The following is a 24,815-nucleotide window of genomic DNA, read 5'->3' as shown; positions in this document are numbered from 1 at the left end:
AGTAATCAAGGACTAGAGGTTAAGATGTTTTGGGTCGATGAGATTATCGCAAGCACGAAAATTCTGACCAAACTTGAATTGCGCCTCTCTATTAGCTAAGTTTTTAAAAGATGCTATGGTTAGCAGTCACAAATTTATCCAAATGTATCGTGCATTTGCAAAAAGTTTCCCCTTTCGCGGCCACTTCCTACCCTTCATCTGCAGTCTTTCTTTAAATCGTTTCCTCTAGGTGGCACCAAGGATTCCTGTGCGTGTTAAAGGATACAAATAGTACTATGTTTTGTTTAATTTTGTAAAACTTTTTGTGTGTGTTTGTCTCACTACTAAAATATGTTAAACCCCTCCCTTTAACACTCAATAAAAAATTCTTACAGCTTATCTAAGAACGCATGACGAAGCTAAAATCTTCAAGATCAATAGTATCGAAAGTGCATGTGGACATAACTACCCAACCTCGCCAAATTATTTGAGTTTCGAAGCTTTAACATAAAAACTTTCAAGCACCTCTAAAAATATTCAGTTTCGAAGCCAGAATATTCGCCATGATTTTTAATTACCATACGAACCATACGAATACGAATTTGCATCACAACGATACGAAAGGATCCCGGTGGCAAGAGGAGCAATTGTATTGAAAACTCTTACTGGCGACGAGGAAATAAAAAATGAGCGCATTTCAAAGGAATTTAATACAGGAAGTACAGAACTAAATAACATATATTTTGAAAAGCACCGCTTCATTAACCCAGAAAATCATCGACTTCTTTCTTCAGTCTTTCTGCATCAGTTCTTTCCTAATTTAGAATATGATACATGCAGAGCATTAATAATAGGACAAAACGTGCATACTGAACAATAGCTGCCTGTTACTCTTGAGATAAAGGAATATTTCAAGGCCTGTTCTCAGGCTCACAACATGACTGTATCAGGAGCTCACCGTGGAATGTTTCTTACCAATATTATGCAATTTTCATATTTGTTCAGAAAATGCAAGTTAATTCTCCTCAGCATCGTTTTTTACCGGGCAGTCACTTTGCTGGACGGAAAGGCGGAAACATTACGACCGAGGGATATTTACGGTGAGTGCGAAAGACGTTGCATAGTTTCCTTAGCGGCTAGGAAAGCTTAAACTCAGCATCATGTTTGATCATGCAAACACTTCGGGAGACTCGCAGAGATTTCCGTAACACCCCAAACCATACTAAAACTAGACACATAGTTGTGTGCACTCGTGCTTTCTGTTGGAAAGAAGCTTTGTTTTTGTGCCTGCATTTGCATTATTTAATTATTGGTTTATCCAGTAACTGTTTTTTCCCTTGGTATGACAGAGATGCAGGTTTCTCATATGTTCATGAAAGAAAACGTGCATAGACCAATTCCCTAACCTTCCTGCTTTTGTTTCTTAAATTTTCAAACATCGTCTTGGTATTCTGCTTGGTTCACGATCACGTTTACATACTCGATGAGATATGCTTCTCTCGGTTCACATTAGATGTCCCAGTTGATATAGTATGTTTCTCGATGGAAGGTTCGCTTATTAATGTTCGCCCATAAAGAGATCTCTTATAGGGTTCGCTGACTGACCCGTTCTGAAAACGCTCGACATCTTTTAGTGTGGGTCTGCCACAGAAGCTGTGTGCATATTTTGTATACGTTATGAGCCTTTTATACGCAGTATATTTTAGTTTAGGTACAATACCAAGAATGATCGGTCATTATTTATCCTGAGGGAGGGGGAAAGGAGAAAGTTTGGCTGTATCAGGATTTACTGATCCTCCTCGCTTCCCCTTCCGACGCAGACACACCCTTAAGGCTCTGCTGAATATTGTTGTGTTCCTCCCTTCATTGGCAGTTGATTCGCAGTCTATTTTCTACGGTCCCTCCTTCTGCTGATCCCTACTCCGTTCTTTCTAAAAGGCACGTGATCATGGAAAAATCTTCATTCCACCCCCCTCCCCCTGGTGATGATAATGAATCGTCCCTCACACAATTATTTAACCGAAGAGATTTTCCCGGAGGTTTCAACGCGATAAACCAGCGCAGTTTGTTGGGAGAACAAGTTTAGAGCTTGATTACTCAATCAGTATATATCCCACGTAGGTTTGACAAGTTTTATCAAATAGCCCTACCCCCTCCCTCCCTTCCCCCTCTTCTTGGTCCCATATTATTCATTGTTATTGGTTGAGCCTATATACCTGGATTCTAATGTTAACTTTCAATTGCCCTCCTCTCTGTCCGTTATAAAGTGGCGAAATAGGTTTTTTTTTTACTTTAGCAAGTTAAGAAAGTCTTAAGTTAGAAAAAAATGGAAGAAATTTTATTGCCTGGTGAGGAGGGGGGATGGGAATTTGGGAAGGAGCACAGAGGTTTTTGCGGAAACGGAGGAGAATCAGTCATCGCCAACAGAATATAAAGGGAGGGACCATAAAGAGTAACTTCCACTTATCTGCCAGTGATTAGGGATCCTTAAGGGTTTTAAGGGAGATCAAGAAAATATTCAACGTGACCTTACAAAAATCTTACAGCCCCTCCCACCCCCCTTCCCCGTACCCAAGAATCTCTGTCACCTTAGTTTTTCAAATGGCTAAATGATCAGTACATCAATATTTGACCTTTTTCCAACAGACTTGCATTTCTTCCTGAGTGTTGAAGGAGAAGACTGTTTGCAACGCATTGTTAATAACGGAACCTTTCCAAATTACACCAATGACACCTCTTTTACACATGAGCAAGAAAGAAAAGTTCTTCTAGATATTTACACATATACAAATGGCAAGGAATGGTTTAACAGCAGTGGATGGAATAGTTCAATAGAGCACTGTTCCTGGTATGGAATCACGTGTCACGGCAATTCATACATCAAGTCCATTGTGCTGCCCTTTAACAACTTGAATGGCTCTCTCCCTTCCAATTTGTGGAAAATACGAAACTTATTTTCTTTGTGCGTACCTGGTAACCCAAGCCTTCGTGGTAGACTCGGAGACTTTTTGTTCGGAAATATGAGTTTATTGCTGACCTTAGTCATCTGTTCTTCCTCTGTTTCTGGCGAGATCCCTCAGGATATCGTCAATCTTACAAATCTGCAATATTTTATAGCCAGTCCTATGGACGGAGAAGGCCTCACGGGACAGTTGCCAAGAGACTTAGGGAATATGAGGGAGCTTCGGATGCTGGATATTGGCGGGAATAACATAACTGGACAAATACCCAGAAGTTTTTCGAAACTGACAAAACTTTATGATCTTACCTTACGAAATACCCCTGGGATGATGTCTGGAAACCTTTCCGACATACTTGCAATACCTTCGTTGAAGTCTGTCTACGTATCGGGAGTGAATTTGGTAGGAGAATTACCTCGAAAGTTTCCACCAAACATAGCTAGCCTTTTTTTGCCAGGAAATAATATATCCGGTAAGCATCCAGAAATATTTCCGAACAACAGTGTCCTGCGAAACCTTAATCTTGCAAACAATCGTCTTACGGGGGATATTCCAGGCCATCTGCTTTTAAAACCACTTGATATTTTAGATCTATCTCAAAACCGGTTTACGTCAATTAATGAAGGCAAGCCATGGCCAAAAGATGACAAGGGAAGCATTAGTCTTTATTTATCGTTGGCCGAAAATAGAGGCTTGGCAATTGATTTTCAAAGTTTCATGGGGCTTTTTAATGGCAAAGAGGACTTATCTGTCATAAATGTAAGCTACTGTGGTATAGAAAGTCCTGTATTGCCAAACTTGTTCTACTTCTTACGATTGTCTACTTTTGATTTAAGTGGCAATAACTTTTATGGAGAATTACCGGATTATTTTAACGATGTCTCAGTTCTATCATATATTGATCTATCTGCCAATAACTTATCAGGTTCTCTACCAGGAGGAACTCAAAATTTCATGGCTCTTCAATACTTAGATATTTCAGGAAATCCTTTCATGAGGAAAGGAACAAGCATATCGGCAAATACCTTTCAGCCAGACTTCTCAAGAATGATCAGGCCTCATCAGGGAGATAACTTTACGTGTCCCGAAGGGCGTTTTACGTTCAATAATGGACGTATTCGGTTAGATCCTACATTTTACCAATACAAGTATTGTATCTGCGATGCTCATTTTTACGGAGATAGTGGACTATGCAAATCATGTATGGACGGAGGGACGTGCAAACAAGTTGATGTCAATACCTTGAAAGATATCCGCCCAAACATCATGAGGATAGCTCCCGGCTACTGGCCATCGCCTAATTCTAAGAATGTTACTCATCTCGTCAAGTGTCCAGTACCTGCTGCGTGCAATCCACTAGCTTCTTGCACTTGTCGCCTTGACACATCACCCAACGACCCGCATTTATCCCACACCAAAAGTTTATCGCCAAATTTAATCACGACATGCGATCAATCCAGCATGTGTCATCCAGGAAACACTGACAGATTCTGCTCTCGTTGTGAAGAAGGATTTTATAAAATTGGCGGATTGTGCAACCAATGTGTGAAAGGTGATCTTACTTACTACTACTTTTTCATTCCTATTTTTGCCATTTCTTTCCTTGTTCTACTTTGGTCATTTTTTTATTTCAACTTGCGACCTGTTAAATGGTTTATGGTAACAGCAGTACATTTTCTCTTAATGCTGATCTTTATGCTTTTGGAATTTTTACCCACTTGGGTTTTCAAATTGAACCTGGTGGTTTTTGTGTTGTGTATGACTAGTCGAGGGAAAGGTTCAAAGTCACTCATCAGCATCGCAGTGTTTTATATTCAAACCCTGGACTTCATGGTTTCTAGCTCAAACGTTTGGCCTCCAAAAATCATTGCAGCTCAAAGCTACTTGAGTAGCTACTGGAATTTGTATTTCCCTTCACTTTCATGCGATTTACCTTCTCTTTTCAATCCTGTTGGTAAGTTTGCTTTTATTCTCCTTCTTCCAATTGGTTGCTTGGCACTTGTGGGTGTCTACTTTATAGTTCTGCTGAGCTACAACAAGGTTCGTCCCCGAGAAGGACGAATGGAAAATGTTCACTTTAAATGCCGTCAAAGTGCCTTTTTCTGTTTAAGTTTCACTTACTTTCCAGTTGTAAAGCAAACTCTTTCCATCTTACGCCCATGCCAAAATGACCGTGATGTTCTGTACATGCCAAATTCCCCTTGGATAGAATGCACATCTGTTACTTACAGAACACTATCAGCTCTTGGTTTTGTCTCCATAGTGGTCTACGTGATTGGGTTTCCTTTGCTTCTCTCCTCGCTCATGTTCTTTTTCTTTCGAAAAAGAAACAGCATGAGCCAAGATGATCGTGAAAAACTTGACACGTGGCTTGGTCCTGCTTATTTACCTTACAAACCAAGGTATCAGCAGTACTTTGAGATTGTAATGCTACTCCGTCGCCTGTTACTAGCCATTGCGTTATCCATAATTTCGTCTTCCTCTACTTTACAAACCTTCGCTGTCTGGGTCCTTCTCGTGGGCTTTGCTATAATTCATCTGTGTTTTCATCCTTATAACGATCTTCCTCATCACAAATTTGCTTCTGAAAACTTTTTTGAGCCTCTTGTTTTGCTGGTGCTTTCAATGTCCTTCATACTGTTGAGGTTCTCGGCCGTGGAAAGCTCCATGAGTTATTCAGCAGCATATGTGTGGATTGTAATTGTTATTAACTCTTGCATTCTTCTCCTATTAATGGGCGTTATTTTCTACCGTCTTATAATAACTGGGTATGAAGATTCCTGTGGGTGCTCTTGTGGCGGAAGCGGCGTGAATGAAGAAAGAACCAATTTGCTGTCCGTGAACAGCCAACATTGGGGAGACGCAGAAGTCGACGATATCGACTAATTAAAAATTTCTTTTTTTCAATCCGAACGTCCGGCATAATTAACTATCATAGATATAGTTGATACTCATATCAAGGGTACAAGATCTTGTGACTTAAGCTTACTACCTAATTTAGGCTCCCACCAAAAAGTTTCATTACTGTAGTTACAAGTTTCAGTTTTCAGTCTAAAACCACCTAAAAGACCGTGGCGTCGTTTAGGGAATTGTATTTGTTAACTCTATAATATGTTGTGGTTATAGATTGTTTCCTCTTTCGGTGTTATTTTTCCTGTTCTAAAAGATTAGTAGTCTAAAAAACGATGAAAACAAAAGACAGCCCGAGGTTAACACTATATCACAACATATGACTGGTCAGTCAAGGTAGAGAAAGAGTTCTTCTCTCTAATTCATTGTGTATCCAAAGAGCTTCGTGTAATCACTCTTGAAATGGATGGCGTTTCTGTAGGTTTTCTAGTTGAGTGCGTTGGGTACTTTATGTCGAATGTTATTTTATGAACGCTGGTTATGTATTAGAAGTTTTTCTGTATCGAGCACCTTTGATATGAAATCAAGGGGGATATTTGTTGGTTCAGGGATGAAATACATGTCTAGGTATAATGCAACAATGACTTGAAGGTACTCTTCTCTGTTTATGGAATATGGATTTCAATTCAAGTTTGATTAAGTGGCATTTAGTCTAGGTACAAAAACAATGTTTAGCTACTGCTATGTTAGAGTTGTTTATCTGTATCTCTACCATGCCACAGAAGATATAGCCAAACAGAACATAAGAAAGCTACGCTCTATGGAAATCTGTTCAGTGAAACCTGCTCTTGTTTCTGGAGCGCGTTTTACTCTCAGTGACTGTAATTAACGAGCATGTTTCCTGCTCAGATCGTTTTTTAACGTCTTCAGGGACCGCGCAGGGGGAAGGACTGGGGGGTATTAGGGCCCCCCCCCCCCACTTTAAAAAAAAAAAAAACTTGTCCCACTTAGCTTGTCCTCATCGTCTGCTTTAATGGCTGAAGCTCATGCGTTCGTCTTTAGTCTCGCTCAGCATTAACTTGTAAGATATATATATCGATATCTTGAACCAAGTTTTTTTCAAGTGTCAGAGAAAATGATATACTACACGTTTCTATATTAAAACTTTAAAACTCAGTTTTGTACTAAGTTTAAGGTATCTTGTATTAAAACTTTCTCTGCAATGTGGAAATAATCATTTACGATATGCACAAATATTACAGGGAGAGTCGTTGGGCTGCGGAATTAAGGGAGGGAGGGGGTGGTGGGGGATATCGTATGTAAGGCCAAGGTGGGATCTCTACCCACATTCTCCAAAGTGTCCTATTCTCCGTGCCTTTCGACAAGCTGACCTATCAACGCCTTACTCGCCATGAAAAATTCTGTCTACATTGTTTAAGCGACTTATCTTTTATCAAGTTGATCGGGATACATGATGGCTTCGAAAACGTCACAGTTTTATTCTTCGAAATTGTATCAGGAAACGTTGTCTTCTTACAAATTTCCCAGCGAGGCTTATTTTTGGTGCTCATGACTCGACAGACATTTGATAACTATCGCAGGTTTCGAAACTACAGTTTTTCTTCTAAATTGTATCAGGAAACGTTTTCTTCTAAAAGGTTTTTTGTTTTATTCTTCTAAATTGTATCAGGAAACGTTGTCATCTTAAAGGTCTGTTGTTGGCATATTTATTTTATATGAACGAGTGAAATCATGAGGTTGCAAATTATGTTTCACTTCTTTGCAATTCATTTTGATATCGGTTGCTAAATGACGCCAACCAACTCCGTAAAAATTCCCCGCACAGCTTATTTTTGGTGCTCATGACTCAGCAGACATTTGAAAACTATTACAGGTTTCGAAACTGCATTGGTGATTGGACGTATGCGATGTCTGTATATTTCAACTCTAATTACAGGGGCAATTAAGAGTAAAATTTGCAAACTACCCAGGCCGTTAATTTGATAAAACCTGCGAAAAAAGCAACTGTGCTCTGTTCACCTGCTTCTTATTCACAGTTCAGGGTAAAAAGAGACTCGTCGTAAGGATATTCAGTCCTCATATCCTGTTCGAAATATCTAGGAAACGCTCCTTCTGAAACTCCTGATAGCTGCTTTCAGTTTAAGTGTTTCTCAAGATCAAAGTAGAACAAACAATAGTAATTGCCTGAAATAACCAGGTGTTAGCCCGCTGAAAGCAAGTAATGATAATCTCACTTGAATGACCTACTCAGGGACTGCAATTTCTCCTTTAAAAATCTTTTTTTTTTCTTATGAACGCCTTCCTCTCTTTTTCACGATCTGTTTAGCTTTTTTAGTTTTCTAGAATTCAACAAAGAATTAAAATAAGAGTGTTTAAATGAATTCCGCCTGGAGCTGTACATTCACTTCCGCACACTTGCTTCCTTTTTAACATATCACTGGCATTCTTATTTTAGAAATCATGACAGGTGTCCAAAATAGCTCTCGTTACGCCCGTTTGCAATTTGATGTGCAAATGAAGGGAACACCGTGTAAGCGATACTCTTACAGAGCTGGAAACATCGCCAAGTGCGAAACCCAGAAGGAAGCTTCGCGGACCAAAGCATCACGAGGCGATAGCCGGGTGCAACCTCTAGCTTCTTGAGTGCTAAGAAAACCTCCCAAGTATATTCATAACTTGATAGTTGCACGCTGCACGCTAACCATTTCTTTTGTAACATTAAGACTTTCAAACATCTTTCGTTTCGTGTAGAAAACAAAAAAGCAAAACAAACTGACGTCAGCATGCAACCCACAGGCAAATGGATCGAGCATATTATCCGCAGATTGTTGATCTGGTCTGTTTTGACTTAGGTTGACGACGGAGAAATGCGATTATTAGTTTATTTGAATGTTGGTTCTTTATTTTCATGCATGCATGAACATGTCTTGACGAAGAGGAAAAAAATAATTAAGCTGGGTAAGTCCCGCGGAAATTATTCCGTTCTATACTTAGCTGCAGATTTACTTCCGCACACCTACTTCCTTTTCAACGCATCACTGGCACTCTTATTTTAGAAATCATGAAAGGCCTCCAAAATTTTCCAAGGCGCTTAAAAGTGCCATGGCATGACGCCCGTCTGCAATTTAATGTGCAATTAAAGGGAACACTGTGTAAATGATACTCTTACAGACCTGGAAACATGGCCAGGTTCGGAACCCAGAAGGAAGCTTCGCGGACCAAAAGCATCAAATTTCCGTTTCCGTTTATTTTCCTGGGCATCGTTTTTTACCAAATAGTTGGTTTGCAAGTTGGACAAGCTGAAGCATTGTGGCCTCGAGATACTTATGGTGAGTACAAGAGGATAGAGTTATGGCGTAGTAAACACTTGAGTCATCTGATTTCAATTTCGAGTTATGGATGCACGCGGAAAGTTTCTAAGCACGGAAAAAACATCAGAGTCCGTGAGTCCGTCCGGAGTTAAGCTTCTTGAGTGCTAAGAAAACCTCTGAAGTGTATCCATAACTTGATGGTTGTACGCTGCACGCTACCATTTCTTTTATAACATTAAGACTTTCAAACATCTTTCGTTTCGTGTAGAAAACAAAAAAGCAAAACAAACTGACATCAGCATGCTACCCACGGGCAAATGGATCGAGCATATTATCCGCAGATTGTTGATCTGGTCTGTTTTGACTTAGTTGACGACGGAGGAATATGATTATTAGTTTATTTGAATATTGGTTCTTGATTTTCATGCATGCATGAACATGTCTTAACGAAGAGGAAAAAAATGATTAAGCTGGGTAAGTCCCGCGGAAATTATTCGGTTGTATACTAAAGGCTGTACCACGATATAAAATTCATTTTGAAAGTCTTGTTAAGCAAGAAGGTTTTTCTCGTCATCTTTGAAATGTTTACTTCTCCTATAAAATTGTCGTGTCATACTTTTAAGAGCGCTTGTCTGTAAAAATTAAAGATATCGCGGCAAGGGTGGAAAATTCGATTTCTTTCTTATTTTAATGTTAGATAGGCTAGGCTATAACCAAAATCACTGCATACTTTTTTTGGCGAAATATCTTTTTATTTCAGGAAAAAATACAAATAACGAAATTCCGTTAAAATCGTCATTTTTAGCAGAAAATTATTGCACGAGTTTGAGAGCTTCGCGTGCAAAAACGAATCACTATCTCGTCTTTTAAACACTCAAATCTTCTTTTTCGATCTCATAAGACCTCACAAAATGATTTTTGTAAACATTGCGCTCTTCTTTACGCTTATAACAATTTAATTTCGAAAGCATGCATTTCTCTTCAGTAAAAATACTTCGTGAATAAAATTAATTTTCACCATGTGCTAAACCTTCAAATGGATTAAACTTTTGGTGGTTGAATTTCGAAAAGATGTTCTCAATACGACTGTAAAAATTTGTTTGGGCAAATGATTGAGAGCGATTCAAAAGCTTTTCAAAGTCCGTTAAAATGCAGTTATTTGACCTTTTGCGGTCAACATTCCATTTTAATATGTTTTAACCAATATGAGGCCGAAAAATGTGCATAGAAACATATTTGCAAATGCTCTAACTTCATTTACAGCAGAAGACCGATCCAGATACCATTTTAGTGTAATTCTCTTGTCGTTCGTCCTGTTTAGGTTTGTATAAATGACAGCGTCCGATGAAACCACCAGCCCTGTCGAACACCATCTTGTTGTCAAACGTTCGATATCTTTCTTCACTGTAGCATCTTATTCAATAGTTCAGTTGACTGCGAGTATTGCTAAAAGATTACATTTGACAGTTTAATTCAATGCTAAACTGAGTTGACTACAACCATGTACGTCTTTTGAGTATTTGGGTTGTCACGCAATACCGGTGACAAAGGAACTTTAGGGGGTAGGTGAAGGGCAAAACTCCATATAAATAAGCACTATCAGAATTGAAAATACAAAATATTTAGGGGTGTTTTTCTTTCCACTAAAATTGCAAGGAATACCCCGAATAGTATGAAAGAGAACCTTTCGTACATTTTTACTGCGCCATGCTACAAAACGCAGAGGTGGGGATGTGTGGCTTATGAGAGGCAGGGGTGCTATGTTCCGTGGCCAATGGGAACTTGGGGGCTTGCAAAAGGGAGTAGTACTATTAACCACTATTAACAGACCCAAGTAACGTTTAAAACCTTAAGCTACAGAGGGGCTGACATATGTGCGCTAGGCACAAAATAAGGTCGATCTCATCTTCAGGAACGGTAAATTTGAAAGCCGACCTATGACTTGCGATATTCTTGGTGCATGAAAGTAAAGGAACAATTTCCGTTTCACACTTTCGATCTCTAGTGTCGTAACAACAAACTCCGCCAATAAGCGACATGAACGAACAACAACCTTCCAGTTATGTAACAAAGTTGACCGTGTAAGTAAGTGTATTTGTGAAAAACAAAGTCCGAAGCCCCGCTTCTAAGCAAATAATAGGTATCGTAAATTACCATAAACCAGGTTTTGTTTACTCAGGCTTACTACTTTTAGCAGGTACTAAATTTAGCTTTTTAACGAGTATTAGCCAAAGGCCCGATCTCCGCGACTTACATGTAAGAGATTTCGATGTTCACAAGAACAAAAAATCTGAGCAGCAGAGTGACGTCTTGTTACTTTCCCCTTCCCATACCCCCTAAAAAATAACTTTCCATTGTATGATTTGCATTGCGTGACGACTCTTCGTACACAACACAACGTTGAATGCAACACATGCAGGGGTGGATCCAGGATTTTGAGTGAGTAGTTTCCACCCGAGGACCCACTCCTGCTAGGGGGGTTCGGGGGCATGCCCCCCCGAGAAAATTTGAAATTTGGAGCTCTCTAAAGGCCATTTCATGCATTTTTAGAAAATTTAATTGCCCCCAAAAGACTAAAAAAGCATGTAATCAAAAAGGCAAAAAACATTTATTTTTCTTGAAAGTACTACAGGAAACACTCTGATCTACAAATATTCCACCTTTAGCTACTGTGCAAACCAGTGTATATAGTGTTTTCAGGAAGGCCAAGTCATCACCAAGACTTTTCACACTGGAAAACATCACCTCCCAGTCAGGAAAATCAAGATGTGGAGGAAAAAAAAACGAACCAAGTGTTAGTGTTTTTGATAACAAAAGAAAAACAAGCACAATTGATGATATAGTTTAAAGATTGATAATAAAAATCTACTTGCCTTTTTCATCCTTGGGACCACAGGCTTACCATCCATAAAGCCCTTCTCTCTCTCAAATTTCTTCTGTGTTGTGCTCCTATAATGAATGAAATGAATGAAAGCCAGGCTCAATAAATCCAAATGTTTAGCAACACTAAAAACAACATTTCCTGAGCTGGCTTTTATTCATTTCATTTATAGGAGCACAACACAGAAAAGAATTTGAGAGAGAGAGAAGGGCTTTATGGATGGTTAGCCTGTGTTGGGAGCTGGAATTCAAAAAATAAAACAATTATTAGAAAAATATAAATTATAAGAATCATAAAATGATATACAAATTGAAGTAAAATGATAATTTGAAATAATACTAGCCTTTCTTCATCCTTGGGAATTGCTGTGAAGCTGGTTGAGTTCAGTGAAAATGTTTGTTAACCATTTAAGCTTAACATGAAAACCCAATGTCAATGTCAATGGAAAATCATCACAAGTAAAACAAAATAGAAAATAACCTTCAAATGAGTTGAAAAAAGTTATACAGGCACCAGTTTGAGCTTCTGTACTGTTCTCCATCAGTTTAAGGATTATGAGACTTAAAGGCCATAACCCAGACAGAACATAACTCACAAGTACTCTAGAAACAGCTGGTGCAAAAAATTATTACAAAATGTTTGCCATTCTCATTCTCCTAGGATGTAACTCAGCAAATAAATCTATTATACGTTCAAGGTCAAAATCCATGTCTCTGTGGGCATGCATCAGTGCCAATCCATTCAGTCTGTCCTGGGTCATTGTATTTCTCAAATAGTTCTTAAGATTCCGAAGGGATGATATGGATCTCTCACAAGATGCAGATGAAATTGGAATTGTGATCAGGACTTTCAGCATGGAATAGATGTTGACATATGCATCTTTGTCAATATCCTTCAGTGTAGCCTCCAAACTGTCAGGAATAATATCTCCTCTGTTATCCCTCCCCTTCCACAATCTCTCCCATAACAAAAGCTCTGCCTGTAATCCTGCATAATTTGGTATGTCCTGTCTGTAATGGTTACAAAATTCCAAAACATTGGCCTTCCAGGCAGGGTCAGTAGCTAGTAAAACAGAGGGAATAATCGAAATACCTTTATAGCAAACAAATACATCATCCTGGAATCTGGTGTTGAGCTGCTGGAGTACATGGTCAAGAAAAACTCTAGTAAGATTGATCTTGAAATATCCCTCAGGAGTTGCAGCAGGAGCATTATTTCTATGCATTTGTCTCTGGGCTATCCTTGGCATTTCTGGCTGGACTGCTACTTGTCTTGCAATGGTCACTGCTTCCTGGTAGAGATTATGATGTCTGTTATCAATGTCAGTGCTCATGTCTTCAAGGACTGAAAACAAAATGCTCCATCGAAATATTTGGAGTAAGCTAGCCATGGAAATCTTTTCAGCCAGCCCGAGACAAACTTACGAGATTTTCCATTTTCCATTGACACGGGGAAATCAAAAAGCTCACCTGGTTTCCACACGTTTTCGACGAACTCCAGCTTCTGATGCGGCGAGTAGTTGTGGATCTCGTCGAAAACTAGGCCAATGTCGAAGGGAGAACAATCCTCCCTCCGACAAACAGGATCTCCGCGAGTCATAACACTAGTATTTTTTAAACGTTTAACAGTAAATTCCGTCGTTAACCCCTGAGCAAGTTCAAAAGTACTTGTATTGTAGGAGCAACGAAAGAGACCCGCTGGGGGAGGAACTGCCCTTTTTATACTTTGTCAGTAGTTTCCAAGGTAGTTTCCAAACACAACTAGCCAATCAGAAGAGTGTTTTGAGTGAGTTCCGATGACGAAATCTTTGCTAGCCAATCGTGAGGGGTTTTGACTGTGTTCCGCCTGTTATTGTCACCAAATAACAAGGACTTACACCCACCGGTTGCGTAAAGATTGGCTCCACGAACATTTTCCGACGGCTTCCGACGGTTTCCGAGGTGTAATCGAAGCTCGAAAGGCCAGCGCGTGATCCGGAGCGCTCCCGAACGCCTCGTGACCGCAATTATAACGAAATTAGTCATTCTAAACGTATTTTCTTTAATAAATAACTGTAAAACAGGAAGATGGTTTATTTCTGGAAGACGTTAAGTGATTTCCACAAAAGTATCAGTAGTTTCCAAAGGGAAATTAGAGTGTTTTCCAAAAGTACTTTTATCAACATTTAACTAGGTCGGAAATAATTTGAGTGAGTTCCGGAAATCAGGTAAACTACCCTGGATCCACCCCTGACATGTGTAGTGCCACTTTTCAAAGCATTGATCAGATCTGCTGCACCGCAAACCGAACAACACTCACAGTCAACTGAACCGCTGGATAAGATGCCATAGTGCAGAAAGATGTCAAACGTTTTACAACGAAGGTTGGTGACAGTTCGCAGATTGACAGACAGTTTCATCGGACGTTATAAATACGACGAGCGACAAGACAACCACAGTAAAATGGTCTTTGGATGTTTCTTCTACAGCAAATGAGGTTAGAGCATTTGGAAATGTGTACCCATGTACATTTCCCGGCCTTATATGGGTTGAAACATATTACCTTTACTCACAAAGTACTTTTACTGAAGAGAAATGTATGCTTTCGAATTTAAATTATTTTACACGCAAAGAGGAACGCAGTGTTTACAAAAATCGTTTTGTAAGGTCTTATGAGCTTGAAAAAGAAGATTTGAGTGTTAAAAAGACGAGATAGTGATTTGTATTTGAACGTGAAGCCCTCAAACTTGTGCGATAATTTGCTGCTAAAAATGACGATTTTAACAGAATTTTGATATTTGTATTTTTCTCGGAAATAAAACGATATTTTGCCAAAAAAAGTATCCAGTGATTTTAGTCATAGTCTAGCCTATCTAATATTAAAATAAGAAAGAAATCGAATTTTTCACCCTTGCCGCGAAATTAAGAATTTGTCTGATTTTTACAGATAAGCGCTCTTAAAACGAAGGGTTGTTCATCAATTCTAATTAGCAAGTTGTGCTAAATACTTTGCTCTAGTAATTGACTTTCGGAGGTTATGCATCACTCAAGATTGATTTTTGACCATAATAGTTGAAATTCGTTTTGTATTGAAGGCCTATTTCCAACTTTGATGCCACGCGGTCGTTTGTTTTTGTTTTGAACCACCGCTCCCGTTTAAATAGCGCCTCTGATTGGTCAGTTATTTTTACCTTGTCACGTCTCAAAATACCTTCTGCCTTTTCTCCGATGAATTTGAAGAACTTATCAAAATAATTCTGTTTAAAACAGTTCTGTGCGTTTTAATCCGGTACGGAATTAGATGAATCCATTGATTTTGTAGATTCCGAGGCAGTAAACGCTTATGGATCGGTTGTTGCCAAAGAGGAACGCGAAAATCCCTGCGGCCATTCGAAGAAGGTGAAAATGTTGATCCACCACGTTTGCTTTCATTCATCAATTTTTTTTAATTGAAGTTTGCCATCCTTGTTAAATAGGACTAAGGGTCAGTTGAAGTTTCCTGCCCGTGGAGAGGAACTTGGGCTCGAAAGAGTGGTCGAGGTTGTTGTCCATGAAAAGCAGCAAATAAGAATTGTAACACAAACTGTCAGAGTCGCTAACGTTCCTGCAATGAAGTGACTAAACTTGGAATAATTAAACGTCCGGCAGCCCGTTTTTTTCCATATTTCTCTTCGAAATTAAAAAAATATTTATACGAAAATGTTCTACCTTTATTTACAATCCTCAAGCGCTTCCAGGCAGCCCAAAATTTCGAACTTGATATTTTTCGCTAACCCTGTATACATAGTATGAAGCCATCCAAGCGCTTGACACTTTCAGGTAGCCCAAAATTTCGAACTTGATATTTTTCGCTAACCTTGCATACGGAGTATGAAGCCATCCAAGCGCTCGACACTGAAAAACGTTTTAGTGACAAGGCTGGACTCGGTCCTCAAATAATTCCATATTTCTCTTTGAATTATACCAATTTTTCGTTGGAAAATATTCTTCCTTCATTTACAATCCTCAAGCGCTTCGAGAAAGTGAAAGGCAAGCTGCAACCAAACCTCTCCAATTAATTCTAGATCAAAGGTCAAACGTTACCAATGGTAATCAAAGGGTATGGAGCAATGAAGGATCATTACCTCGCATTTTGAAGAGTGTGATATTAACGAGTTAGTCTTGCACCATTTGTTAAGCTCGTCGAGCGCGTTGCTTAGTAAGTAACATGCTTTATTAACGGTAGATCCGATGCAGTAAACTGTAGTATCGTCAGCATACAGGAAGAGATTGCCTGATGTCACAGCTTACGGCATGTCGTAGGTGTACAAACTCAACAAAACTGGGCCTGGCACTGATCTTTGTGGGAGGCCGCATGTCACATTAAACTCTTCCGACTAAGTAAAGTTCACAACTGTAACCTGTGTCCGGTGATTCAGATAATTTGCGAGCCAAGAGGAGATTGCCCTCGCTTCTAAATATGCTCTTCAAGTTATGTAGCAGGTTACTATGAGATACGTATTCAAAGGCTTTACGAAAATCAATAAAGGTTGTAGCGGCCACTGAATTATTATTAACAGCTTTTCAATAACTTACTTTCTTACGATGGGAAATTAATAACTGGGTCGAGTGGCCCTTGCAGCAGGCCCGTTGCCTCTCAGTCAGTATTTCGCCTTCCGTAACATGCTTCAGCATCGTGTCAGATGCACACGATTCCAAGATCTCACTTAGAAGGCTTAGTAGAGAGATGGTTCGATAGTTACTCCTGTTAGAAGGATCGTCCTTTTTAAAAAGGGGGCATAAGCTAGTGAACTTTCTTCCTTTGGCTAAAGGCTTATCCTTGGTCAATGCTCATCGAATACAGCTTAGTAAGAGGCGAGACGATTGCTAGCTCGGCTAACCTTAGCAACTTGCGAGTACTCCAGTCCGGCCCCGCAACCTTATTTGAATTTAAGACCCTAATTTTCCTGGATACCAACTCCTCAGAAATTGAGAAGGGCGAAAGTGTTTGAATTGGTGTAACATCGTAACATCAAGTGCGGTTTCTCGAAATTCCTGTTCCCATTGTTACGAATGTATTAATCAGGTTTGCATTCAGTCTTTGTCTCGCACAGCAAGGGTTTTATCGTTCAGCTTTGTTGGTCTAACCTGCGGTATTCTTTTGGTGTTTGCAGTATTGGAGATTATTGTTTTTTTAGAGGGCACGGTAACGAATCTTGCAATCTGATTGGTTCTTTACCCGGTCAGTATTTTCCTATCTCTGCCCACGGGCCACGGTAACGCTTTCGTGAGTCGCCGAGTACATCCCAACTTTCGTTGTCATTTTTCATAAATATACCTCGTTTTCCAGCTGGGCAGTATTTTTAAGCAAACACGTCGGTCACTACCTCAAGCCGATAAATAACTTATGAATCCTCTCTTTTCTCTCTATCAAATCACTTTGGTTGACAGAAAAATATTGGTTTCAGAATGAATTTGTATAAACAATAGTGTCATTACGTTGGTTGACAAGCGGCCTAAAAACCGTCTGCAATTAATTTTAATCGTTCACAAAAAGTACCCAGAAAGTTGAAACGTGAGGTATTTGGTTACAGTTAAACTGAACGATGGAACTTTCATTCATTTAATATCTGAATTTTCTCGAGCAATTTGTTCATAGTGAAAGAGCGAGCGAAGTTTTAATTTAAGTTCTACAACAAATATACGCTCCTGGTGAGTCTTTCCAATTCCGTTCAATTTGGACATTTGTACCCAAATTGCACAACAGAAATTGAAGGAATATTTTGAAAAAAGGCCGCATTACATTCCCTTGTATCTCGTTGGAGTGTGCCGTTCGAATTAAGTTTTTGTGAAGGAAAGATCAGAGTTAAACACGCCATTACAGCAAACAAACGAGCAAACTCTCACAACTCCAAAAGAAAAAAATTGAATTTACTCACAATTACTTTCCTCGCCGTTTACTTGATAAACAGAGGTAAATCTTCGTACATGAATGAATGGTCGATGAGAGTGAATAATACTTTCCGTTAGATCATTAACTGGTTTTGAAGAAAACATTGTCGTGGCAGTCCTTGCCAAATTAGTTCTGTTGGTTTTCAAATGTTCTTACGCTTTTTTTTTTCTTGCGCGCTCTCTAATTGACAGGTGTCAGATTGTGACAGATACTTGTAAAAATAATGTTTCAAAGTTTGTTTGGAAGCCTTTTAAATCACCTTTATCGTTACGGAAATGAAAATGTTTCGCTGAGGCATCTCTCTTAAATTTGCATCACCTCTATTTTAACTACCATTTACTCACTCAAAAATTGTTCAGTCTATGGAAGATCTTGCCGTATTTACGGCCATAAATCATTCGGGTTCTTTCGGAAAGAATTTCGTCATGTTTAAAAACAATAAATATGTTATTTACCGGCTAAGGGTCGGTCCGTATGGTGAAAAACTGTGACCTCGGTCTTGAAAATGCTGCCCTCGGCCTACGGCCTCGGGCAGTATTTTCAAGACCTCGGTCACAGTTTTTCACCATACGGACCTCCCAGCCGGCAAATAACATATATGTATTTTCCAATGCGCAGAAGTGGATTTCGTTGAATCAATGTTTTCACAAAAGAATATAACTTTTGCTCGTCTTTCGTTGGTTGTTCTTTCATTCCTAACCTTCTTGTAATTCGCCCCTGCAGTTTGGTCTCCAGTGCTCTCAGTGGACTTATTCATCTTTTTCCTTATTTCATTTGTAGTCTACGGGTCGCTCTTACTGCTTATTTAAATCATGTTGAAAGGTACGTGTTCATCGCAGATTCATTAAACATCAAGCTCCATTCTTATTGTGCATCATCTTCATCTTCGAAAACATCAGCTATATAGAATGGTGTACAAGAGAGGTCTGCGTAGAATTCCTCTGAATTTTAAAAAAACCCTTGAAATTTCTAATGGTAATAATTCATGAAGGCGGAAACCTTTACCTTAGTTTTAGAGTGGCATAATTTAGGTTTTGATTGGTAAATATCAGCGGTAACACACCTTTTATGTTGATTAGTTCCGGCTTGGATCAACGTCATGCTCATTTCTAGTACTTAACGCGAACTTGCTGCAGTGCATAAAGCAAATTATCGAAACATTTTACATGATACGGTAATCTTAAGGAAACTTTTCTAATATTCGAGGGTACGAACGGTTCTCGGCTACGGGTTTTTAAATTAGCAAAAAGGTTTAGAGAAAACCACACTAAAGTTTGTTAGTTTAGAGAAAAAGAATTTCGTTGCCTTTCTAACACCCTTTTAACATGTTTGAGGAATCTATTGCTTAACTAAACCTTCATGAAAGGGGCTCCATTTTCTACAGATAAAATATATACACAGGTAACTCTTTAGTCAAATTACATTTTCAACGCGAAAGGTATGTATCCAGGCGGGGCATTCCCGCACAAATCTTCGTGGGGTGGATTCAACCACCAATCACCAACCCTTCCCCTCCCCTCCAAGCATTCTGCTCTTGTTTCTTAAATTTTCAAACATCGTCTTGGTATTCTGCTTGGTTCACGATCACGTTTACACACACGATGAGATATGCTTCCCTCGGTTCACATTAGATGTCCCAGTTGAAATAGCATGTTTCTCGATGGAAGGTTCGCTTATTAATGTTCGCCCACAAAGAGATCTCTTATAGGGTTCGCTGACCGACCCGTTCTGAAAAAGCTCGACATCTTTTAGTGTGGGTCTGCCACAGAAGCTGTCTGCATATTTTGTATACGTTATAAGCCTTTTATACGCAGTGTATTTTAGTTTAGGCTGTACAATACCAAGAAGGATCGGTCATTATTTATCCTGAGGGAGGGGGAAAGGAGAAAGTTTGGCTGTATCAGGATTTACTGATCCCCCTCGCTCCCCCTTCTGACGCAAACACACCCTTAAGGCTCTGCTGAATATTGTTGTGTTCCTCCCTTCATTGGCAGTTGATTCGCAGTCTATTTTCTACGGTCCCTCCTTTTGCTGATCCCTACTCCGTTCTTTCTAAAAGGAACGTGATCATGCAAAATCTTCATTTCACCCCCCTCCCCCTGCTGATAATAATGAATCGTCCCTCACACAATTATTTAACCGAAGAGATTTTCCCGGAGGTTTCAACGCGATAAACTGGCGCAGTTTGTTGGGAGAACAAGTTTGGAGCTTGATTACTCAATCAGTATATATCCCACGTAGGTTTGACAAGTTTTATCAAATAGCCCTACCCCCTCCCTCCCTTCCCCCTTTTCTTGGTCCCATATTATTCATTGTTATTGGTTGAGCCTATATACCTGGATTCTAATGTTCACTTTCAATTGCCCTCCTCTCTGTCCGTTATAAAGTGGCGAAATAGGTTTTTTTTTACTTTAGCAAGTTAAGAAAGTCTTAAGTTAGAAAAAAATGGAAGAAATTTTATTGCCTGGTGAGGAGGGGGGATGGGAATTTGGGAAGGAGCACAGAGGTTTTTGGGAAAACGGAGGAGAACCAGTCATCGCCAACAGAATATAAAGGGAGGAACCATAAAGAGTAACTTCCACTAAACTGCCAGTGAGTGGGGATCATAGGAACATTACAAAACCTCAAGGTCCTTAAGGAGGATCAAGATAATATTAATCATGACCCTACAAAAATCTTACAGCCCCTCCCAGCCCCCTTCCCCGTACCCAAGAATCTCTGACACCGTAGTTTTTCAAATGGCTAAGTCATCAATACATAAATATTTCATCTTTTTCCAACAGACTTGCAATTGTTCCTGAGAGTCGAAGGAAAAGACTGTTTGCGACGCATTTTTAATCACGGAACCTTTCCAAATTACACCTATGACACCTCTTTTACACATGAGCAAGAAAGAAAAGTTCTTCTAGATATTTACACATATACAAATGGCAAGCAATGGTATAATAGCAGTGGATGGAATAGTTCAATAGAGCACTGTTCCTGGTATGGAGTCACGTGTCACAGAAATTCATACATCAAGTCCATTGTGCTGCCCTTTAACAACTTGAATGGCTCTCTCCCTTCCAATTTGTGGAAAATACAAAACTTATTTTCTTTGTGCGTGCCTGGTAACCCTAGCCTTCGTGGTAGACTCGGGGACTTTTTGTTTGGAAATATGAGTTTATTGCTGAACTTAATCATCTGTGCTTCCTCTGTTTCTGGCGAGATCCCTCAGGATATCGTCAATCTTACAAATCTGCAATTCTTTATAGCCAGTCCTATGGACGGAGAAGGCCTCACTGGACAGTTGCCAAGAGACTTAGGGAATATGAGGGAGCTTCGGATGCTGGATATTGGCGGGAATAACATAACTGGACAAATACCCATAAGTATTTCGAAACTGACAAAACTTTATGATCTTACCTTACGAAATACCCCCGGGATGATGTCTGGAAACCTTTCCGACATATTTGCAATACCTTCGTTGACGTCTGTCTACGTATCGGGAGTGAATTTGGTGGGAGAATTACCTCGAAAGTTTCCACCAAACATAGCTAGCCTTTTTTTGCCAGGAAATAATATATCCGGTAAGCTTCCAGAAATATTTCCGATCAACGGTGCCCTGCGAAACCTTAATCTTGCAAACAATCGTCTTACGGGGGATATTCCAGGCCATCTGCTTTTAAAACCACTTGATATTTTAGATCTATCTCAAAACTGGTTTACGTCAATTAATGAAGGCAAGCCATGGCCAAAAGATGACAAGGGAAGCATTAGTCTTTATTTATCGTTGGCCGAAAATAGAGGATTGGCAATTGATTTTCAAAGTTTAATGGGGCTATTTAATTTCAAAGAGGACTTATCTGTCATAAATGTAAGCTACTGTGATATAGAGAGTCCTGTCTTGCCGAACCTGTTCAACTTCTTACGATTGTCCTCTTTCGATTTAAGTGGCAATAACTTTTATGGAGAATTACCTGATTTTTTTGGCGATGTCTCAGTTCTATCATATATTGACGTTTCTGCAAATAACTTATCAGGTTCTCTACCATTAGGAACTCAAAATTTCATGGCTCTTCAATACTTAGATATTTCAGGAAATCCTTTCATGAGGAAAGGAACAAGCATATCGGCAAATACCTTTCAGCCAGACTTCTCAAGAATGATCAGGCCTCATCAAGGAGATCACTATACGTGTCCCGAAGGGCGTTTTACGTTCAATAATGGACGTATTCGGTTAGATCCTACATTTTACCAATACAAGTATTGTATCTGCGATGCTCATTTTTACGGAGATAGTGGACTATGCAAATCATGTATGGACGGAGGGACGTGCAAACAAGTTGATGTCAATACCTTGAAAGATATCCGCCCAAACATCATGAGGATGACTCCCGGCTACTGGCCATCGCCTAATTCTAAGAATGTTACTCATCTCGTCAAGTGTCCAGTACCTGCTGCGTGCAATCCGCTGGCTTCTTGCACTTGTCGCCTTGACACATCACCCAACGACCCGCATTTATCCCACACCAAACGTTTATCGCCAAATTTAATCACGACATGCGATCAATTCAGCATGTGTCATCCAGGAAACACTGACAGATTCTGCTCTCGTTGTGAAGAAGGATTTTATAAAATTGGCGGATTGTGCTACCAATGTGCGAAAGGTGATCTTACTTACTACTACTTTTTCATTCCTATTTTTGCCATTTCTTTCCTTGTTCTACTTTGGTCATTTTTTTATTTCAACTTGCGACCTGTTAAATGGTTCATGGTAACAGCAGTACATTTTCTCTTAATGCTGATCTTTATGCTTTTGGAATTTTTACCCACTTGGGTTTTTAAATTGAACCTGGTGGTTTTCGTGTTGTGTATGACTAGTCGAGGGAAAGGTTCAAAGTCACTCATCAGCATCGTAGTGTTTTATATTCAAACCCTGGACTTCATGGTTTCTAGCTCAAACGTTTGGCCTCCAAAAATTATTGCAGCTCAAAGCTACTTGAGTAGCTACTGGAATTTGTATTTCCCTTCACTTTCATGCGATTTACCTTCTCTTTTCAATCCTGTTGGTAAGTTTGCTTTTATTCTCCTTCTTCCAATTGGTTTCTTGGCACTTGTGGGTGTCTACTTTATAGTTATGCTGAGCTACAACAAGGTTCGTCCCCGAGAAGGACAAATGGAAAATGTTCACTTTAAATGCCGTCAAAGTGCCTTTTTCTGTTTAAGTTTCACTTACTTTCCAGTTGTAAAGCAAACTCTTTCCATCTTACGCCCATGCCAAAATGACCGTGATGTTCTGTACATGCCAAATTCCCCTTGGATAGAATGCAAATCTGTTACTTACAGAACACTATCAGCTCTTGGTTTTGTCTCCGTAGTGGTCTACGTGATTGGGTTTCCTTTGCTTCTCTCCTCACTCATGTTCTTTTTCTTTGGAAAAAGAAACAGCATGAGCCAAGACGATCGTGAAAAACTTGACACGTGGCTTGGTCCTGCTTATTTACCTTACAAACCAAGGTATCAGCAGTACTTTGAGATTGTAATGCTACTCCGTCGCCTGTTACTAGCCATTGCGTTATCCATAATTTCGTCTTCCTCTACTTTACAAACCTTCGCTGTCTGGGTCCTTCTCGTGGGCTTTGCTATAATTCATCTGTGTTTTCATCCTTATAACGATCTTCCTCATCACAAGTTTGCTTCTGAAAACTTTTTCGAGCCCCTTGTTTTGCTGGTGCTTTCAATGTCCTTCATACTGTTGAGGTTCTCGGCCATGGAAAGCTCCATGAGTTATTCAGCAGCATATGTGTGGATTGTAATTGTTATTAACTCTTGCATTCTTCTCCTATTAATGAGCGTTATTTTCTACCGTCTTATAATAACTGGGTATGAAGATTCCCGTGGGTGCTCTTGTGGCGGAAGCGGCGTGAATGAAGAAAGAACCAATTTGCTGTCCGTGAACAGCCAACATTGGGGAGACGCAGAAGTCGACGATATCGACTAATTAAAAATTTCTTTTTTTCAATCCGAACGTCCGCCATAATTAACTATCATAGATATAGTTGATACTCATATCAAGGGTACAAGATCTTGTGACTTAAGCTTACTACTTAATTTAGGCTCCAACCAAAAAGTTTCATTACTGTAGTTACAAGTTTCAGTTTTCAGTCTAAAACCACCTAAAAGACCGTGGCGTCGTTTAGGGAATTGTATTTGTTAACTCTATAATATGTTGTGGTTATAGATTGTTTCCTCTTTCGGTGTTATTTTTCCTGTTCTAAAAGATTAGTAGTCTAAAAAACGATGAAAACAAAAGACAGCCCGAGGTTAACACTATATCACAACATATGACGGGTCAGTCAAGGTAGAGAAAGAGTTCTTCTCTCTAATTCATTGTGTATCCAAAGAGCTTCGTGTAATCACTCTTGAAATGGATGGCGTTTCTGTAGGTTTTCTAGTTGAGTGCGTTGGGTACTTTATGTCGAATGTTATTTTATGAACGCTGGTTATGTATTAGAAGTTTTTCTGTATCGAGCACCTTTGATATGAAATTAAGGGGGATATTTGTTGGTTCAGGGATGAAATACATGTCTAGGTATAATGCAACAATGACTTAAGGTACTCTTCTCTGTTTATGGAATATGGATTTTCATTCAAGTTTGATTAAGTGGCATATAGTCTTAGGTACAAAAACAATCTTTAGCTACTGCTATGTTAGAGTTGTTTATCTGTATCTCTACCATGCCAAAGAAGATATAGCCGAACAGAACATAAGAAAGCTACGCTCTATGGAAATCTGTTCAGTGAAACCTGCTCTTGTTTCTGGAGCGCGTTTTACTCTTAGTGACTGTAATTAACGAGCATGTTTCCTGCTCAGATCGTTTTTTAACGTCTTCAGGGACCGCGCAGGGGGAGGGACTGGGG

At 39.5% G+C, this 24,815-nt stretch overlaps 3 protein-coding genes across 8 annotated transcripts in view; 2 read left to right on the top strand and 1 right to left on the bottom strand.

Annotated features, from left to right (window-relative positions):
* Positions 1 to 871: 871 nt before the first annotated feature.
* On the top strand, positions 872 to 7,057 carry LOC149046554 (uncharacterized). The gene is made up of 2 exons (XM_089205117.1): positions 872 to 1,079; positions 2,626 to 7,057. Exons 1-2 carry the CDS (start codon positions 917 to 919, stop codon positions 5,823 to 5,825), a joined length of 3,363 nt encoding a protein of 1,120 aa, XP_089061243.1. The 5' UTR covers positions 872 to 916; the 3' UTR covers positions 5,826 to 7,057.
* A 1,676-nt stretch (positions 7,058 to 8,733) lies between these two features.
* LOC113685640 (uncharacterized) overlaps positions 8,734 to 24,815 on the top strand; it is a 16,351-nt gene continuing 269 nt past the window's right edge. The window contains exons 1-2 of one of the 2 annotated variants that reach the window (XM_089205118.1): positions 8,734 to 9,139; positions 20,696 to 24,815. The exon at positions 20,696 to 24,815 is cut by the window's right edge and continues 269 nt beyond it. In XM_089205118.1, coding sequence (XP_089061244.1) covers positions 8,992 to 9,139; positions 20,696 to 23,895 — 3,348 coding nt within the window. In that variant the 5' untranslated portion in view covers positions 8,734 to 8,991 and the 3' untranslated portion in view covers positions 23,896 to 24,815. Of the gene's footprint in view, positions 9,140 to 15,302; positions 16,453 to 20,695 lie in introns of those variants that run through there. The other variant, XR_016186213.1, reaches the window with a different exon arrangement.
* LOC149046553 (52 kDa repressor of the inhibitor of the protein kinase-like) lies at positions 11,711 to 13,991 on the bottom strand. Of its 5 annotated transcripts, none has more exons than XR_016185516.1 (3): positions 13,472 to 13,991; positions 12,346 to 13,286; positions 11,711 to 12,242 (listed from the first exon to the last, which is right to left on the bottom strand). XR_016185516.1 is itself a non-coding variant. In XM_089202661.1 (2 exons), exons 1-2 carry the CDS (start codon positions 13,599 to 13,601, stop codon positions 12,631 to 12,633), a joined length of 786 nt encoding a protein of 261 aa, XP_089058787.1. In that variant the 5' UTR covers positions 13,602 to 13,991; the 3' UTR covers positions 11,711 to 12,630. The 5 variants fall into 5 exon arrangements, 2 of the variants coding, with proteins under 2 accessions (XP_089058787.1, XP_089058788.1); XR_016185517.1 differs by having other exon boundaries at positions 11,711 to 12,070; XR_016185518.1 differs by having other exon boundaries at positions 12,346 to 13,064; positions 13,472 to 13,987.

Source organism: Pocillopora damicornis, chromosome 4, assembly GCF_964200805.1.
Source record: "Pocillopora damicornis chromosome 4, jaPocDami1.2, whole genome shotgun sequence".
NCBI classification, from domain to species: Eukaryota; Metazoa; Cnidaria; class Anthozoa; order Scleractinia; family Pocilloporidae; genus Pocillopora; species Pocillopora damicornis.
Note: the sequence above shows the minus strand (reverse complement) of the source record. Positions and strands in the feature narration are given on the sequence as shown.

Excerpts from the sequence above, each read along its gene's own strand:
- LOC149046554 (XM_089205117.1), top strand. The coding sequence starts at position 917 with ATGACTGTATCAGGAGCTCACCGTGGAATGTTTCTTACCAATATTATG. Across the intron at positions 1,080-2,625 it reads ACGACCGAGGGATATTTACG|ACTTGCATTTCTTCCTGAGT; the intron begins GTGAGTGCGAAA and ends TTTTTCCAACAG.
- LOC149046553 (XM_089202661.1), bottom strand. The coding sequence starts at position 13,601 with ATGACTCGCGGAGATCCTGTTTGTCGGAGGGAGGATTGTTCTCCCTTC. Across the intron at positions 13,287-13,471 it reads CGAAAACGTGTGGAAACCAG|TGACCATTGCAAGACAAGTA; the intron begins GTGAGCTTTTTG and ends ACCAGGAAGCAG.